The sequence below is a fragment of the Hemitrygon akajei genome, chromosome 11 (assembly GCF_048418815.1).
Source record: "Hemitrygon akajei chromosome 11, sHemAka1.3, whole genome shotgun sequence".
Taxonomy (NCBI): Eukaryota; Metazoa; Chordata; class Chondrichthyes; order Myliobatiformes; family Dasyatidae; genus Hemitrygon; species Hemitrygon akajei.
In genome coordinates, this window is record NC_133134.1 from 174,735,522 (window position 1) to 174,753,132 (window position 17,611).

A 17,611-nucleotide genomic window follows, 5' to 3' on the forward strand; every position below is an offset into this window, starting at 1 on the left:
CTCCATTCCGCCTCATCACATTCTAATCTTGGGGATAAATTTGAAAATGCCAGCATCCTTTCATCTTAGAACTTGTAATGAAATGTTTAGTGCTCATCGTTTGGAAAAGTGGCCACCTGCATCCATTGTTTCCAGTCTTTCATCATGGGGGAGAAAATAATCTTTTTTTCCTCTCTGATCTTGGACAAACTTAGTCATTCACATGAGTTTCTAGTTCTGAAAGAGGTAATGATGAGTTAAAAGTTCAAGCTCTGTGGAACAAAATAGGTTAGGGTAGCAAATTAAAATGGGCATTTTAAGCATTTGGGTTGAAATGGTGGAAAGGCATACTGGACTGAATGCTGGCAGGAAATCATGGGATATGTAACATGCCATGACTTACATCATTGTTTTTAATCTATTGATGAACATCAGTATGCAAATAAAGGCATAGATGAATTCTTCACTAAAGTGATACTGTTAAAATAATGTATATCCCTGATACAGCTTGGTTAACTAACATGAGTATTTCTTTTGCAGCCGACCCAACACATCCTTTAACTGGTTCATCAACCCACTGAAGTCATTTGTATACTTCATATGGAAAAATTACAAGTGGTACATTATTGGTTTGCTGGTCATTGCCATTCTGGCCCTCTTTATCTTCTTAATCCTTTACACCATGCCTCAGTTCATCAGTGAGAAGATTATCAATGGATAGTCTATGTCCAACTGCAACAATTCAACAGCACTCTAGCACAGTGGTACTGAAGCTGCAGGGCAGCAACCAGATAATTTGGCAACACTTCATTCACACACTCCCAGAGAGGCAGTTAAACCAAAGTTTTCCAGCAGTTAAAATGGACAGAAGCAAGTAATTGAAATATGCAGCAACAGAACACAATGGAGTGCTCTTATAACTGACTAATCACTGCTTGAGTGGATCATTATTTGTACATGTTCCAATATCAAATAGCAGCAAAGATCCTTTATTCCAGTAAATGTCAAAAATTCTGAACTCTAGTCCTTAATGAATTAGAATGATGTATTAATATATTTTAGTTAAAATGTATCTGTAATTCAACATAAAAGTTGAGTAGAAACAAATCAATTATCTTCTCATGCCTCACCTGTAACCTAGTTCTGATATGACAATTAAATATTTGAATAATTATGTATTTCTAAGCTTTATTGCTATCCAAATTGTGTAAGATATGTGCGAGTTAATGAAATAAAGATCTTCAATCATGTGTATGTCTCTCAACTTACAAAATGGTACTACACATTCCGAACATACTGGAGGCCCAATCAGCGTTGGGAGCAGAACTCTGCAAAATAAATAAGAGTACAGAAGGGACAAGTGGGCTGACTGGCCTTGTTGTGAGCAGGCCAGTGGTGAGAGTATGAGCGTTAATAGCCTCAATAGGCTTCAACAAGAAGAGGCTGAGGCCAAGGAAACAGGTTAGAAGGGTTAGTTTTTCCTTTCGTTATTGCTGATTTGGTCTTGGTTGCCCGTTGTACAGTGCGAGCAGGATGGCAGATATGACAGTGGAATGCTCTTATAGGATATGAGTCTTCCTGATGACTGCACAGGCGGGAAGTGCAGCCAACTCCAGCTCATGAAAGACCGCATTAAGGAGCTGGAGCAGGAGTTGGATAAACAACGGATCAGCTGGGAGGCAGAGAAATTGGTAGATACAACTTTTGAGCAGGTGATTACACCCAGAATGCAGAATTCAGGAAGTAGATAGGTGAATACCGAGAGAGGTAAAGGGAGAAAGAAGTCAGTGCAGGTTCACCCTGTGGCCATTCCCCTCAACAACAGGTATATCCCTTTGTATGCTGCTGAGGTGGATGACCTATCTGGGCAAGGCGGCACAAGCCAGACCAATAGCACTGAGGTCAGCTCTGAGCCTCAGAAGTGTTGGGTGAAGTCAGGTGGAGCAAGTCATAGGGGACTCGATAGTTAGAGGGACAGATAGGAGATTCTGTGGCAACAAAAGAGACACCAGGATAATGTGTTGCCTCCTGGGTGCTAGGGTCCGGGATGTCCCTGAGCAGTTGCAGAATATTCTTGAAGGGGAGGGTGAGCAGCGGGAGGTCGTGGTACATATCGGTACCAATTACATAGGCAAGAGAGGGGTAGAGATCCTGCACAGTACGTTTAGGCAGTTAGAAAGGAGGCTGAAGAGCAGGACCCCCAAGGTGGTAATCTCTAGATTACTCTTGGTGCCACAAGCTAGTGAAGGTTCAGAACAGGAAGATAACAAGCAGATGAACAAGTGCCTGAGGAAATGGTGCAGGGGGCAAGGTTTCAAATTCTTGGATCATTGGAACTTTTTCTGGGGAAGGGGTGACCTGTACAAGTGGAACGGGTTGCACCTGAACTGAAGGGGAACCAATAATACGGGAGGGATGTTTGCTAATGCTATTGGGAAGTGTTTAAACTAGATTTGCAGGGGGGTGGGAACCGAAATGAAGAGGCAGAGGATGGGGCAGTTGGTGCACTAGTAGAGATAGCTTGTAGGGGGTTTGTGAGGAAGATGAGCAGATGATAAGCATAGAAGGTTGAGGGGGGACTTGATAGAGGTATTTAAAATTATGAGGGGGATAGATAGTTGACATGGATAGGCTTTTTCCATTGAGATTAGGGGAGGTTCAAACAAGAGGACATGAGTTGAGACTTAGGGGGCAAAAGTTTAAGGGTAACATGAGGGGGAATTTCTTTACTCGGAGAGTGGTAGCTGTGTGGTATGAGCTTCCGGGAGAAGTGGTAGAGGCAGGTTCGGTATTGTCATTTAAAGGAAAATTGGATAGGTATGTGGACAGGAAAGGAATGGAGGGTTATGGGCTGAGTGGGGTCAGTGGGACTAGGTGAGATTAAGCGTTCGGCATGGACTAGAAAGGCTGAGATGGCCTGTTTCCGTGCTGTAATTGTTATATGGTTATATGATAGAGCAAAGATGCACTATCTTTTCATGATTTTTATAAATGACCTGAATGAGAAAGTGGGTGAGTAAATTTGCAGATGACACAAACATTGAGGGTGTTGGGGATTGTGTGGAGGGCTGTCAGAAGTTACAGCAGGACATTGATAGGATGCAAAACTAGGTGGAGATGTGACAGACGGAGATCAACCCAGGTAAGTGTGAAGTGGTTCATTTTGGTAGGTCAAATATGATGACAGGATATAATATTAATGGTAAGACTCTTGGCAGTGTGGAGGATCAGAGGGATCTTTGAGTCCAAGTCCATAGGACACTCAAAGCAGCTGCGCAGGTTGTCTGTGTGGTTAAGAAGGCATAAGGTGCATTGGCCTTCATTAACCATGGGATTGAGTTCAAGAGCCGAGAGGTAATGTTGCAGCTATATGGGACCCTGGTCAGACCCCACTTGGAGTACTGTGCTCAATTCTGGTCACCTCACTACAGGAAGGATATGGAAACTATAGAAAGGGTGCAGAAGAGATTTAATAGGAGTTGCCTGGATTCGGGAGCATGCCTTATGAGAATAGCAAAGGGTGGTTGTGGATGGTTCATTGTCTGCATGGAAGATGATAATCACTCCTCCTGTGGTGTTCCGCAGGGATCTGCTCTAGGACCCCTCCGCGTGACTTTTTTAAATGACCTGGATGACAAAGTAAAATGGGTTAGTAAGTTTGCTGGTAACACAAAAGTTAGGGGTGTTGTGGATAGACTGGAGGGTTATCAGAGGTTACAGCAGGATTTCAATAGGATGCAGAAGTGGGCTGAGAAGTAGCAGATGGAATTGAACTTGGATAAGTGTGAAGTGGTTCATTTTGGTAGGTCAAATTTGAAGACAGAAAATAACATTAATGGTAAGACTCGTAGCAGTGTGGAGGATCAGTGAGATCTTCGGGTTTGTATCAACAGGAATACAGGACTCTCATAGCTGCTACACAATTTGACAGTGTTAAGAAGCTGCATGGTGTGATGGTCTTTATCAACTGTGAGTGAGTTCAAGAGCTGTGAGGTAATGTTAAAGCTCTACAAGACTAAGCTTAGTTAGACGCCACTTGAAGAACCGTGTTCAGTTCTGATCACAGGAAGGATGTGGATACTATAGGAGATTTACAAGGATGTTGCCTGGCTTGGAGAGCATGCCTTATGAGAATAGGTTGAGTGAACTTGGCCTTTTCTCCTTGGAGCGACAGAGGATGAGGTCACCTGATAGAGGTGTATAAAATGAGAGGCATTTATCCTATGGATAGACAATAGACAATAGGTGCAGAAGTAGACCATTTGGCCCTTCGAGCCTGCACCGCCATTTTGAGATCATGGCTGATCAATTCCTATCAATACCCGGTTCTTGCCTTGTCCCCATATCCCTTGATTCCCCTATCCATAAGATACCTATCTAGCTCCTTGAAAACATCCAGAGAATTGGCCTCCACTACCTTCCGAGGCAGTGCATTCCAGACCCCCACAACTCTCTGGGAGAAGTTTTTCCTTAACTCTGTCCTAAATGACCTACCCCTTATTCTCAAACCATGCCCTCTGGTACTGGACTCTCCCAGCATCTGGAACATATTTCCTGCCTCTATCTTGTCCAATCCCTTAATAATCTTATGTTTCAATCAGATCCCCTCTCAATCTCCTTAATTCCAGCGTGTACAAGCCCAGTCTCTCTAACCTCTCTGCGTAAGACAGTCCGGACATCCCAGGAATTAACCTTGTGAATCTACACTGCACTTCCTCTACAGCCAGGATGTCCTTCCTTAACTCTGGAGACCAAAACTGTACACAATACTCCAGGTGTGGTCTCACCAGGGCCCTGTACAAATGCAAGAGGATTTCCTTGCTCTTGTACTCAATTCCCTTTGTAATAAAGGCCAACATTCCATTAGCCTTCTTCACTGCCTGCTGCACTTGCTCATTCACCTTCAGTGACTGATGAACAAGGACTCCGAGATCTCTTTGTATTACTCCCTTACCCAACTCTATACCGTTCAGATAATAATCTGCCTTCCTGTTCTTACTCCCAAAGTGGATAACCTCACACTTATTCACATTAAACGCCATCTGCCAAGTATCTGCCCACTCACCCAGCCTATCCAAGTCACCCTGAATTCTCCTAACATCCTCATCACATGTCACACTGCCACCCAGCTTAGTATCATTAGCAAATTTGCTGATGTTATTTTCTATGCCTTCACCCAAATCGTTAATGTAAATGGTAAACACTGTGGTCCCAATACCGAGCCCTGTGGCACCCCACTAGTCACCACCTGCCATTCCGAGAAACACCCATTCACCGCTACCCTTTGCTTTCTATCTGCCAACCAGTTTTCTATCCATGTCAATGCCTTCCCCCTGATGCCATGAGCTCTGATTTTACCCACCAATCTCCTATGTGGGACCTTATCAAATGCCTTCTGAAAATCAAGGTACACTACATCCACTGGATCTCCCCCGTCTAACTTCCTGGTTACATCCTCGAAAAACTCCAACAGATTAGTCAAGCTAACATAGGTTGGTACAGTTTTAAGGTGCTTGTATGTAGGTACAGAGGGGATGTCAAAAAGAAAAAGAGAGAGCTATGTGGTAGGGAAATTCTAGGCAGTTTCGAGAGTAGGTTACATGGTCAGCATAACATTGTGGGCTGTAGGGCCTGTAATGTGCTGTAGATTTCTATATTTTATGTATGCATCTAGTAGAGCAGCTCCAACTCTGAACTCAGGTCCTGGCTTTTTGGAGTATCACATTGACTCAGTGCCTACATGGGTTTTCTCTGGTTTACTGATCAACAAGCTATGTCAGCAGAAGCTCACTTGATCAGAGCTAAGCCATCTAAAGCCACAGCAAACTAAAGGCCAGCATATAGGTTGGGAAACAGACACAAGACACCAGGACATCAAAATCTCTTAATTATATAATTAAAATATTCTGCACACTTTGATCAACTCACAAGAGACTGCAGATGGTTATAAGTTGGAGTTTCAAACAATCTGTTGGAAGAACTCCAAGTTATCCAGCACGTGTGGAAGGAAATGATCTGTCAACATGTTTGGGTTGAATGCCTGCATCATGATCTGATCAAATATTTGCTGTGTTTGCTGGTCTTCTCCAGAACTTAGACTGGGCATTAGTTTAATTGGTTACTCATAAATTGCTAGTTTTGTAAAAGCATTTCATGTCGAAAAGGAAATCGGAGTCAGAATCAATATTTATTGTCAATATTTCAGCAAGATTATATTTCAACATCAGTGAAATTACAAAACAAATGATTTGGTGATAAGATGGTTACAACTGAGGTAAGAGCAACAATCAGCTGGGACCATTGATTTGGCAATCAGAACAGCCTTCACAGACCGTGACATAATCAATCTCTTGAAGGAATGTTGTTGCACTCTGCAGCAGGAATCAACAGGGTTCAATATCTGTAATGGTCTGGTTTAAAAGGCCCATCCACAGGAACACCAAGATAAGACGACTGATCCTCTGATAGTTTGGTTAATTTTACTCCGAGTTTCTCCAAATGTGCAGCAGCCACCGCTTCATCGAGCTGCAAAAGACAGAACATGATACAATATCAAATCAAAAACTGCAGATGCTGAAATTCCAAAATAAAAATCAAAATGTTGTAAACAATCTAGTCAGACAGCATCAGTAAGAACAGAAGCAGCATCAGGTTGTGGATACATCAGAATTAAAAAGATTATTTTTCAGCACCAGAATTGAAGAGGGATGGTTAGAATAAAAGGGAACATCTCTGACAGGATAAGACCAAATGCCTTAAAGTGGCAGTTATGTACCAGATTATGAAATTTTCTCCATCGAAGATGCTAGCAGGGCTGTGGGACATAACCAGCAAAACAAACAATTGTGTACAACTTTGCTTCAACCTGTCTATGCCAAAGGTGCCCACCTGGGCTAGTCCCATTTATAGAGAACTACAGCACAGCCGCAGGTCCTTCAGCCCATCTAATCCATGACAACCTGCCTAGTCACATCGACCCACAGCCTTCCATACCACTCCCATCCAGGTAATTACCTTTAATTTTGAAGTTGAATTTGATTCCACCACTTCCACTGGCAGCTTGCTCTACACACCCCAAGTGCAGTTCTCCCTCAGACTCTCCTTACATTTTTCATCTTTCACCCTAAAATCTATGACCTCTACCATGAATAAGCCTTGCTGAGTGTTGTAGTTTGATTTGAGTGAGCCTTTTGAAGAGGTGATCAAAAGGACTGAGGGAAGAGGCTAGTAGACATTTTCCACATGGAATTTTTGCAAGGCCTTGGCAAGATCTTGCATGGTCCATATGGTTTGATCAAAGGAATTTCCAGGAGAGCTAGCCAACTAGTCACAAAATTGTCAGTGGAAACCAGCAGAGATGTTTGTCATGGGTTGTTTTTCCAGAAGAGGCCCCTAACCAGTAGAATATTTATCATAAGGGTTAGTTATTGTGACCAGTTGGCTTATCAGTTTGTAATTAGTATTGTGATGCACAGTGAAGGATAACTGGAAAAGTGGGCAAAGGAATGGCTAGAGGACTTTTGCTCAGACAAGTACATCTTGGGACTTAAAGCAGGTCAAGACATACGTGGTAAATAACAGGGCCTTGGGCAGTTCTGTTGAACTGAAAAACCAGAAGTACATAGGTCCCTGAAACAGGTGAACAGGGTGAAGACATGCAATGGTACAAGAGCTGGCAATATCATGTCAGTTGTTAAAAACATTGGATCTTGTATACAATTCTGATTGCCGTACTCCAGGGAAGATGTGATTGAGCAAGATGATTTAGAAAAGATCCATGAGGATTCTCAGCAGACCAGGCAGCATCTATGGAAAAAAGTACAGTCCATTTTTCAGGCCGAAACCCTTCAGCAGGACTGGAGAAAAAAGCTGAGGAGTAGATTTAAAAGATGGGGGAGGGGAGAGAGAAACACAAGGTGAAATCTGGAGGGGGAGGGATGCAGCAGAGCTAGGAAGTTGATTGGTGAAAGATACAGAAGGTCATGGAAGAAAGAAGAAATGGGAGGATGGCGCAAACACCATAGGGAGGTGATGGGCGGGCAAGGAGATAACATGAGAGAGGGACAAGGAAATGGGAAAATGGTGGGGGGGTGGTGGTGGTGGAGGAATTACTGGAAGTTAGAGAAATCAAAGTTCATGCCATCAGGTTGGAGGCTACCCAAACAGAGTACAAGTGTGGCCTTATCCTGGCAGTGGAGGCAGCCATGGATGCTCATACCGGAATGGGAAGTGGAATTAAAATGGGGAACCACTGGGAGATCCCACTTGCAGACGATATGAAGATAACTGGAAGGGCAGGTAGTTTTGAGGAAGTAGAGATGCTACAGAAGGATTTAGACAGATTAAGAGAATGGGCAAAGAAATGGCAGATGGAATACAGTGTCAGGAAGTGTATGATCATGCATATCATTAGAAGAAAAGTGTGACTATTTTCTAAATGGGGAGAAAATATATAAAAAAAAGACAAAGAATCCTTGTGCAGAATTCCCTAAAGGTTGATTTGCAGGTCAAGTCTGTGATGAGGAAGGCAAATGCAATGTTAGCATTCATTTCAAGAGGACTAGATTGTAAAAGTAAGAATGAAATGTTGAAACTTTATAATGCACTGGTGAGGGCTCACTTAGAGTATTGTGAGCAAGTTTGGGCCCCTTATCTTTGAAAGGATGTACTGAAAGTGGACAGGGTTCAAAAGAGGTTTACAAAAATGATTCCTGGATTGAATGGTTTGTCATATGAAGAGCATTTGATGGCTTTGGAGCTGTATACTCCAATTCAGAAGAATAAGGGGTGACTTCATTGAAACCCAACCAATGTTAAAAGGCCTTGATAGAGTGGATGGTGGAAGAGTCTAAGACCAGAGGACACAGCCTCAAAATAGAGGTGCATCATTTTAGAATGGAGATGAGGAGGAATTTCTTTAGCCAGAGGGTGAATCTGTGGAACTCTGTTACGGGCAGCTGTGAGGGCTGTCTTTATGTATATTTAAGGCAGAGATTGATAGATTTTTGAATGGTCATGGCATGAAGGGATACGGAGAGCAGGCAGGAAACTGGAGCTGAAAGGAAAATTGGATCAGCCATGATGAAATGGTGGAGCAAACTCGATAGGTCAAATGGCCCAAATCTGCTCCTATATCTTATGAAACCAAGATTGGAGGTGTAGTGGGCAGTGACGAAGATTGTCAAAGCTGGCAGCAGGGCCTGGTCCAATTAGTGAAATGGGCCAAAACAACAGCAGATGGAATTTAATGCAGATCAGTGTGTGGTTGCTGCACTTTGGGAGATCTATCTCGGGTAGGACTTGCACAGTGAGCAGTACGGCACTGAGGAGTACAGTAGAACAGTGATCTGGAGATACCGATCCATAATTCTGCAGGTATCACAGGCACCTTGCACATTGGCTTTCATAAATTGAAGGAGCACAGGAGTTGGGAAGTTGTGTTGAAATCGTACAAGACATTGGTGATGCCTGCTTTGGAAAATTATAGAAACATAGAAAACCTAAAGCACAATACAGGCCCTTCGGCCCACAAAACTGTGCCAAACATGTCCCTACCCTAGGACTACCTAGGCTTTACCCATAGCTCTCTATTTTTCTAAGCTCCATGTAGCCATCCAGGAGTCTCTTAAAAGACCTTATCGTTTCCACCTCCACCGCCACTGGCAACCCATTCCATGCACTCACCACTCTCAGCTTAAAAAACTTACCCCGACATCTCCTCTGTACCTACTTCCAATCACCTTAAAACTATGCCCTCTCGTGCTAGCCATTTCAGCCTTGGGAAAAAACCTCTGACTATCCACACGATCAATGCCTCTCATTATCTTGTACACCTCTATCAAGTCACCTCTCATCTCCATCGCTCCAAGGAGAAAAGGCCAAGTTCACTCAACCTATTCTCATAAGGCATGCTCCTCAATCCAGGCAACATCCTTGTAAATCTCCTCTGCACTCTTTCTATAGTTTCCACATCCTTCCTGTAGTGAGGCGACCAGAATTGAGCACAGTACTCCAAGTGGGGTGTGACCAGGGTCCTATAAAAGCTGCAACATTACCTCTCGGCTCTTGAACTCAATCCCATGGTTGATGAAGGCCAATGCACCGTATGTCTTCTTAACCACAGAGTCAACCTGTGCAACAGCTTTGAGTGTCCTATGGACTCGGACCCCAAGACCCCTCTGATCCTCCACACTGCCAAGAATCTTACCATTAATGCTATATTGTGCCATCATATTTGACCTACCTAAATTATGTCCAGTTTTGTTGACTTACCTACAGGAAATATGTAAATAAGATTGAAAGAGTGCAGAGAAAATTTACAAAGATGTTGAGGACCTGAATTATAGGGAAAGGTTGAACTGGTTAGAACTTTATTCCAAAAGATGAGGGGAAATTTGATAGAGGTTTACAAAATTATGAGTACAGATACAGTAAATGCAAGCAGGCTTTTTCAACAAAGGTTGGTTGAGACTACTAGAGGTCATAGATTAAGGGTGAAAGATGAAATGTTTAAAGGAAACATGGATGGGAGGGGTATGAAGAGCTATGTTCAGGGTGCAGTTTGTTGGGACTAGGCTGATTAATGGTTTGACATGGATTAGATGGGCCAAATGGCCTGTTTCTGTTCTATGACTATGATTCTACAATGTTAGTAAGGGAGAGTGGCCAGATTCCAAACTGGCTCAGTAGCAAATGCAAATGTTAATAGTTGACTGACGCTTTTTTTAGTGTTAAAAGTGGGGTTCACAGGGTCCATCCCTTCATTTATGGTGGTTGAGCAAAACAACATTTTTTCAGAGGTTGTAAATATTGGCCATGTGTTTTGCAGGGTGGAGGAACCCTTAAGAATGCAGGAAGATACATAGTCCAGTTTCAAATGGATAGATTAATTTCAAGGATTTTCAAAAGACACTCAACAGCATTGCACACAAGTGGGAGCACAGAACCACTGGAAGCAGTGCAGTGCAGCTGTCTCATGGCATCAGTGACGTGTTCATTTGTGACTTACAGTACAGGCTGTATGTAATCTGTACAAATATCTGTGACTACGTGCACTTCCGATCTCTACACACATCTCAACATATGGTTGTTGTCAGGGTAATCAGTTGCTGTGAATTACTTCTCATGTAGCTGGGTGGTGGGGGGAAAAGCACCAGAACCCTGAAGACTCAATGATTCAGAAACAGTTCTTCTCCACCATCAGATTTCCAAATGATGCATGAACACCACTTCACTGATTTTTTGTGTTATTTTGCAAATTATATTATTGTTATGCCTTTGTACAGTACTGTTGTAAAACACATTCCACATCAATAACAAACACCAAGGCATAAGGAATTGGTCAGACTGCTGTAAGCAGCTTTGGGCCTTTACTTGGGAAAGGCTATGCTGGCATTAGACAGGATCCAGAGGACAGTGTGATGGTTCAGGATCTTTACCTGGAGTCAAGAACGAAGGGGGATCATTGTAGCCTATCGAATATTGAAAGGCTTAAAAGAGTGACGTCTTTTGAGGGACATTCTGATTCAGGGTGTGGTGAACCTGTGGAATTCATTACCAGATGGCTGAGGAGACTGTTTAAAGCACAGGTTCTTGATTAGCGAGGTCAATTGATTAGCATGGCCTAATACTGCTCCGATGTCTTCCAGTACAAAGCTGATTCTGACAACCATCAACCTACCATATTCGGCCATACATTTCTTTGTTATTTATAGAGTTGTCAGAAGTAGACTGGCTACTACATTTGTTTAAAAAAAATGACGTTTCAAATGATTAACTTTAAGCAAAGCACTGCAGGGGGATGGGAATGAGTGCCAGACAGTTGGTGGAGACAGATTTCAAGACCTCAGACAAAAATCAGGAATCAAAAAGTTGAGCAATGTTTTGAGCTGCATATATTTCAACACAAGTAGCATTGTAGGAAAGGCAGGTGAGCCCAGGGAATGGCTCAACACATGGAATTATGATATTGTAGCCATCAGTAAGACTTGGTTACAGGAGGGGCAGGGCTGGCAGCTCAATATTCCAGGGTTCCACTGTTTTAGACATGACAGATTAAAGGGGGAGTGGCATTATTAGTTAGAGAAATCTCACAGCAGTGCTCAGTCAAAACAGACTGGAAAACTCATTTAATGAGGCTTTATGGGTGGAACTAAGGAATAAGAAAGGTACTACAACATTAACGGGGCTATATTATGGGGCACCCACAGTCCGTAGGACTTGGAGGAACAAACTTGTAGAGAATTTGTCTTGAAGTGTCTCAGACCGAAATATTGATAAATATGGATTCATTTTCATAGATGCTTCCTTCCTGCTGAGTTCCTGCATCATTGTGTGTTGCTTTGGATTTCCAGCATCTGCAGACTTTGTGTTTAAAATTTGTAGAGAGATTTCAAACTGTTGCAAGAAACAGTGGTTGTAGTAGGTGATTTTAAACTTTCTGCATATTGACTGGGACTACTATACTGTAAAAGGAATAGATGGCGTTAGGGTTTGTCAAAGGTGTTCAGGAAGGTTTCCTTAATCAGTGTGTAGAGGTCCCAAGGAGAAAAAGTGTGATACTTGATCTGCTATTAGGGAATGAGACAGGGCAGGTTGCAAGCTTATGTAGAGGAACTCTTTGAAACTAACGGCATTATGATCACTAGATACAAAGTAAATTCGCAAATAGATATATCTGGTCCATGGGTTGAGATTCTAGACTAGAGAAAAGCCAATTTTAATGGTATCAAGAGCTCTGGCAAGTGTGGATTGGGACAAGCTGTTTACTGGCAAAAGTATACTTGGTAAGTGGGAAGAGTTCAAAAGTGAAATGTTAAGAGTACAAAACTTGCATGTGCGTATCAGCATAAAAACTAAAGATAACAGGTGTAGGGAACTATTGATTTCAAGAGATGTTGAGGCCATAGTTTAAACAAAAAAGATTTACAAGGATGTTGCCTGGATTGGGGAGCATGCCTTATGAGAATAGGTTGAGTGAACTTGGTGCATAACAGGTAGGAACAAATGGAATACAAATATAAGAGAACGCTTCAGAAATCAGGAAGCTAAAAGAAGGGCAACACACGCACACACTACTGAAAGAACTCAACAGACCAGGCAGCACCAAGGAAAAGAGTACAGTTGACGTTTCGGTTCGAAACCCTTTGGCAGCTCTGTATCCACAAAGCAAGATCTCCTTGGAGCCCATGCCTCCTGACTTTATGAATGAGCCTCGCATTGGGAACCTTATCAAATGCCTTACTGAAATCCATATATACTACATCCACTGCTCAGGGGAGGGGGAAAAGAGAGAGAGAGAGAGAGAGAGAGAGAGAGAGAGACAGACACACACACACACACACACACACACAGAGAGACAGACACAAGCTACTCTCAGGATCTTCAACAACTTGCCCACCACTGAAAAAAGACTCACTGGTCACTGTTCCTTCTTGAAGAGAGGGACAACATTTGCAACCCACCAATCCTCCAGTACTTCTCTTGTCCCCAATGAGTCAGAAACTCAACAATCTCCTCCTTTGCTTCCCACGGTAGCCTGGGGTACATCTTATCAGGACTCAGCGACTTAACTAACTTAATACCTTTCAAAAGTTCCAGCAGTTCCATTCTCTTTCTTAATGTCTATACACTCAAGCGTTTCAGCCCACTGTAAGTCATCTCCACAATTGCCAAGGCCCTTTTCACAGGTGAATACTGAAGCAAAGTATGTATTAAGTACCTCCATTACCTCCTCCGACTCCATGCACACATTTCTGCTATCGCAGCTGATTGGTCCTGTTCTCATACGGCTCATCCTCTTGCTCTTCACATACTTGTAGAATGCCCTGGGGTTTTCCTTAATCCTGCTTGCCAAGGCCTTCTCATGGCCCCTTCTGGCTCTCCAGTTTCATTCTTGAGCTGCTTCCTGGCACCCTTGTAAATTTCTAGACCTCTAACAATACCTCATTTCTTGAACCTTTTGTAAGCTTTTCTTTACTAGATTTTCCACATCCTTTGTACACCATGGTACTTTTACCCTACCATCCTTTCCCTGCCTCAATGGAATTTACCTATGCAGAATTCCATGCAAATGTTCCTTGAACATTTGCCACATTTCTGCCATTTCCCTGAGAACATCTGTGTCCAATTTACGTTGCCAAGTTCCTGTGAAATAGCATCATATTTCCCCCTACACCAGTTAAATGTTTTCTCAAATTGTCTGCTGCTATCCCTCTCCAACATTATGCTATAGGAGATAGAGTTGTGATCACTACCTCCAAAATGCTCTCCCACCGAGATCTGACACATAATCAGGTTCACTTCCAAATACCAGATCAAGTACAGCCCGAGAAGTTCACAGAATGCACACAGCCAGGTAACTGCAAAGGGTTCACAAACTTTTTCTTGCTGCTATATGTGCTTGGAATCAAGAGATGAAGGAGATGCTGAATGGACTTTTTACATCTGTATTTACTTGCAAAGCAGACAATCCTACAGAAGTGAGGCAAAGCAGCAGTGAGATTATGGACCTGATACAGATTACAGAGGCGGTGTTCACTGCCTTGAAGCAAATTAGGGTGGATAAATCCTCTGGCCTGACACGGTGTTCTCTCAGATGCTATGGTGGACAAGTGCTGAAATTGCAGGGGCCCTAGCAGAGATACTTAAATCATCCTTATGAACAGGGGAGGTAGAAACATAGAAAACCTACAGCACAACACAGGCGCTTCGGCCCACAATGCTCTGCCGAATATATACTTTAGAAATTACCTAGGGTTACCTACAGGCCTCTATTTTTCTAAGTTCCATGAACCTACTATATATTCTACAGTCAGCCCTCCTTATCCGCGGATTCCGTATGTGCAGATTCAACCAACCGCGGATCGGGAAAACCCCGGAAGTTCTCTCTCCAGCACTCGTTGCTTGAGCATATACAGACTGTTTTTTCTTGTCATTATTCCCTAAACAATACAGTATAACAACTATTTACATAGCATTTACATTGTATTAGGTATTATAGTAATCTAGAAATGACTTAAAAGTACAGGCAGTCCCCGGGTGATGAATGAGTACCATTCCTGAGTCCGTCTTTGTCGGATTTGAAGTCGGAACAGGTACATCAGGTATCATTTAACGTCAGTTAGTCAAATGTTTTTCTTAGTATATAGTACATATTTTACCTTTCTATGCATAAAAAACAATTAAGAAACATACGTATTTCAATAATTTAACCACTGCGTTGCTTAGTAATAATTGTAGCTTTCATCGGGGCAGGGCCTTTCACATTCTCCATTAAAATTGTTCCGATCGTTGACCGACTGTAGCCTAACGCTTTTCCAATGACCGATGGAGTTTCACCTCTTTCCGATCGCTTTTACTTCCACATTATTTTCAATCGTGATTATTTTTGTGAACAGAAACACTGTGGATTCAGAGCTGCGCTGCCAGGTCCTAATGTCAACCGCACGGAGGCATGTTAAATAAAGTCCGGGGTTCCGCTGGGACCTAAAGACCACCGCACTGATGCATGTTAAATAAGAGACTTGAGCATCTGCAAATTTTAGTATCCGCGGGGGGTCCTGGAACCAATCCCCCGCGGATAAGGAGGGCCGACTGCATATGTTACTATATTTTGTCATCATATTTGAGCTACCAAAATGACCCATCTCACACTTATCTGGGTTGAACTCCATCTGCCACTTCTCAGCCTAGTTTTGCATCCTATCAATACTCCATTGCAACTTCTGACAGCCCTCCACACTATCCACAACACCTCCAACCTTTGTGTCATCAGCAAATTCATTAACACATCCCTCCACTTCCTCATCCAGGTCATTTATAAAAATCACAAACAGTAAGTGTCCCAGAACAGATCCCTGAGGCACACCACTGGTGACTGACCTCCATGCAGAATATGACCCATCTACAACCACTCTTTGCCTTCTGTGGGCAAGCCAGTTCTGGATCCACAAAGCAAGGTTCCCTTGGATCCCATGCCTCCTTATTTTCTCAATAAGCCTTGCTGAAATCCATATACACTACATCTACTGCTCTTCCTTCAATGTGTTTAGTCACATCCTCAAAAAATTCAATCAGGCTTGTAAGACAACCTGCCTGTGACAAAGCCATGCTGACTATTCCTATTATGCCTCTCCAAATGTTAGAAACATAGTAAACCTAGAGCACAATACAGGCCCTTCAGCCCACAAAACTATGCCAAACATGTCCTTACCTGAGAAATTACCTCAATTCTTCTGAGCTCTATATACTTGTCCAGGAGTCCCTTAAAAAGACCCTATCATATCCGCGTCGACCACCGTCGCTGGCAGCCTATTCCACACACTCACCACCCTTTGCGTAAAAAACCTACCCCTGATATCTCCTCTGTACCTACTTCCAAGCACTTTAAAACTGTGCCCTCATGCTAGCCATTTCAGCCCTGGGGGAAAATCCTGACTATCCACATGATCAATGCCTCTCATCATCTTATATACCTATTAGGTCACTTCTCATCCTCCGTCACTCCAAGGAAAAATGGCTGAGTTCACTCAACCTATTCTCATAAGGCATGCTCCTCAATTCAGGCAACATCCTTGTAAATCTCCTCTGCACCCTTTCTATAGCTTCCACATCCTTCCTGTAGTGAGGTGACCAGAACTGAGCACGGTACTCCAAGTGGGGTCTGACGAGGGTCCTATATAGCTGTAACATTACCTCTCGGCTCCTAAACTCAATCCCATGATTGATGAAGGACAATGCACCGTATGCTTTCTGAATCACAGGGTCAACCTGTGCAACAGCTTTGAGTGCCCTATGGATTCGGACCCCAAGATCCCTCTGATTCTCCACACCGCCAAGAGTCTTACCATTAATACTATATTCTGCCATCATATTCGATGTTCATAAATCCTGCCTCTCAGGATCTTTTCCATCAACTTACCAACCACTTAAGACTAATGGGTATATAATTTCCTGGGCTATTTCCAAGCCCTTTCTTGAATAAGGGAACAACAACCCTCCAATCCTCCAGAACCTCTCCCATCCCCATTGATGATGCAAAGATCATTGCCAGAGGCTCAGCAATCTCCTCCTTTGCCTCCCACAGTAGCCTGGGGTACATCTTACCCAGTCCCGATGACTTATCCAACTTGCTTTCCAAAAGGTCCAGCACATCCTCTTTCTTAATATCTATATGCTCAAGCTTTTTGGTATGCTGTAAGTCATCCTTATAATTGCCAAGATCTTTTTCTGTAGAGAATACTGATGCAAAGTATTCATTAAGTACCTCAACTATCTCCTCCGGTTCCATACACATTTTTCCACTGTCACACTTGATTGGTCCAATTCTCTCAGGCCTTATCCTCTTGCTCTTCACATACTTGGAGAATGCTTTGGGGTTTTCCTTAATCCTGCCCGCCAAGGCCTTCTCATGGCCCCTTCTGGCTCTCTTAATTTCATTCTTAAGCTCCTTCCTGCTAGTCTTATCTTCTCGCTCTCTACCATTACCTAGTTTTTTGTACCTTTTGTAAGCTTTTCTTTTCTTCTTGACAAGATTTACACCAACCTTTGTACACCACCGTTCCTGTACCCTACCATCTTTTCCATCTCATTGGAGTGTACCTATGCAGAACACCTCACAAATATCCCCGGA

The 17,611-nt window shown here is 42.9% G+C and overlaps 2 protein-coding genes across 2 annotated transcripts in view; one reads left to right on the forward strand and one right to left on the reverse strand.

Annotated features, from left to right (window-relative positions):
* fer1l4 (fer-1 like family member 4) overlaps positions 1-1,229 on the forward strand; it is a 477,640-nt gene extending 476,411 nt beyond the window's left edge. The window contains 1 exon segment of the mRNA XM_073062298.1: positions 520-1,229. Within this exon segment, the coding sequence (XP_072918399.1) occupies positions 520-700 (181 nt within the window). The 3' untranslated portion in view covers positions 701-1,229.
* Positions 1,230-6,147: 4,918 nt separating this feature from the next.
* Positions 6,148-17,611, reverse strand: part of ahcy (adenosylhomocysteinase) — a 90,063-nt gene continuing 78,599 nt past the window's right edge. Inside the window, exon 10 of the mRNA XM_073062307.1 lies at positions 6,148-6,504. Within this exon, the coding sequence (XP_072918408.1) occupies positions 6,373-6,504 (132 nt within the window). The 3' untranslated portion in view covers positions 6,148-6,372. The remainder of the gene's footprint in view (positions 6,505-17,611) is intronic.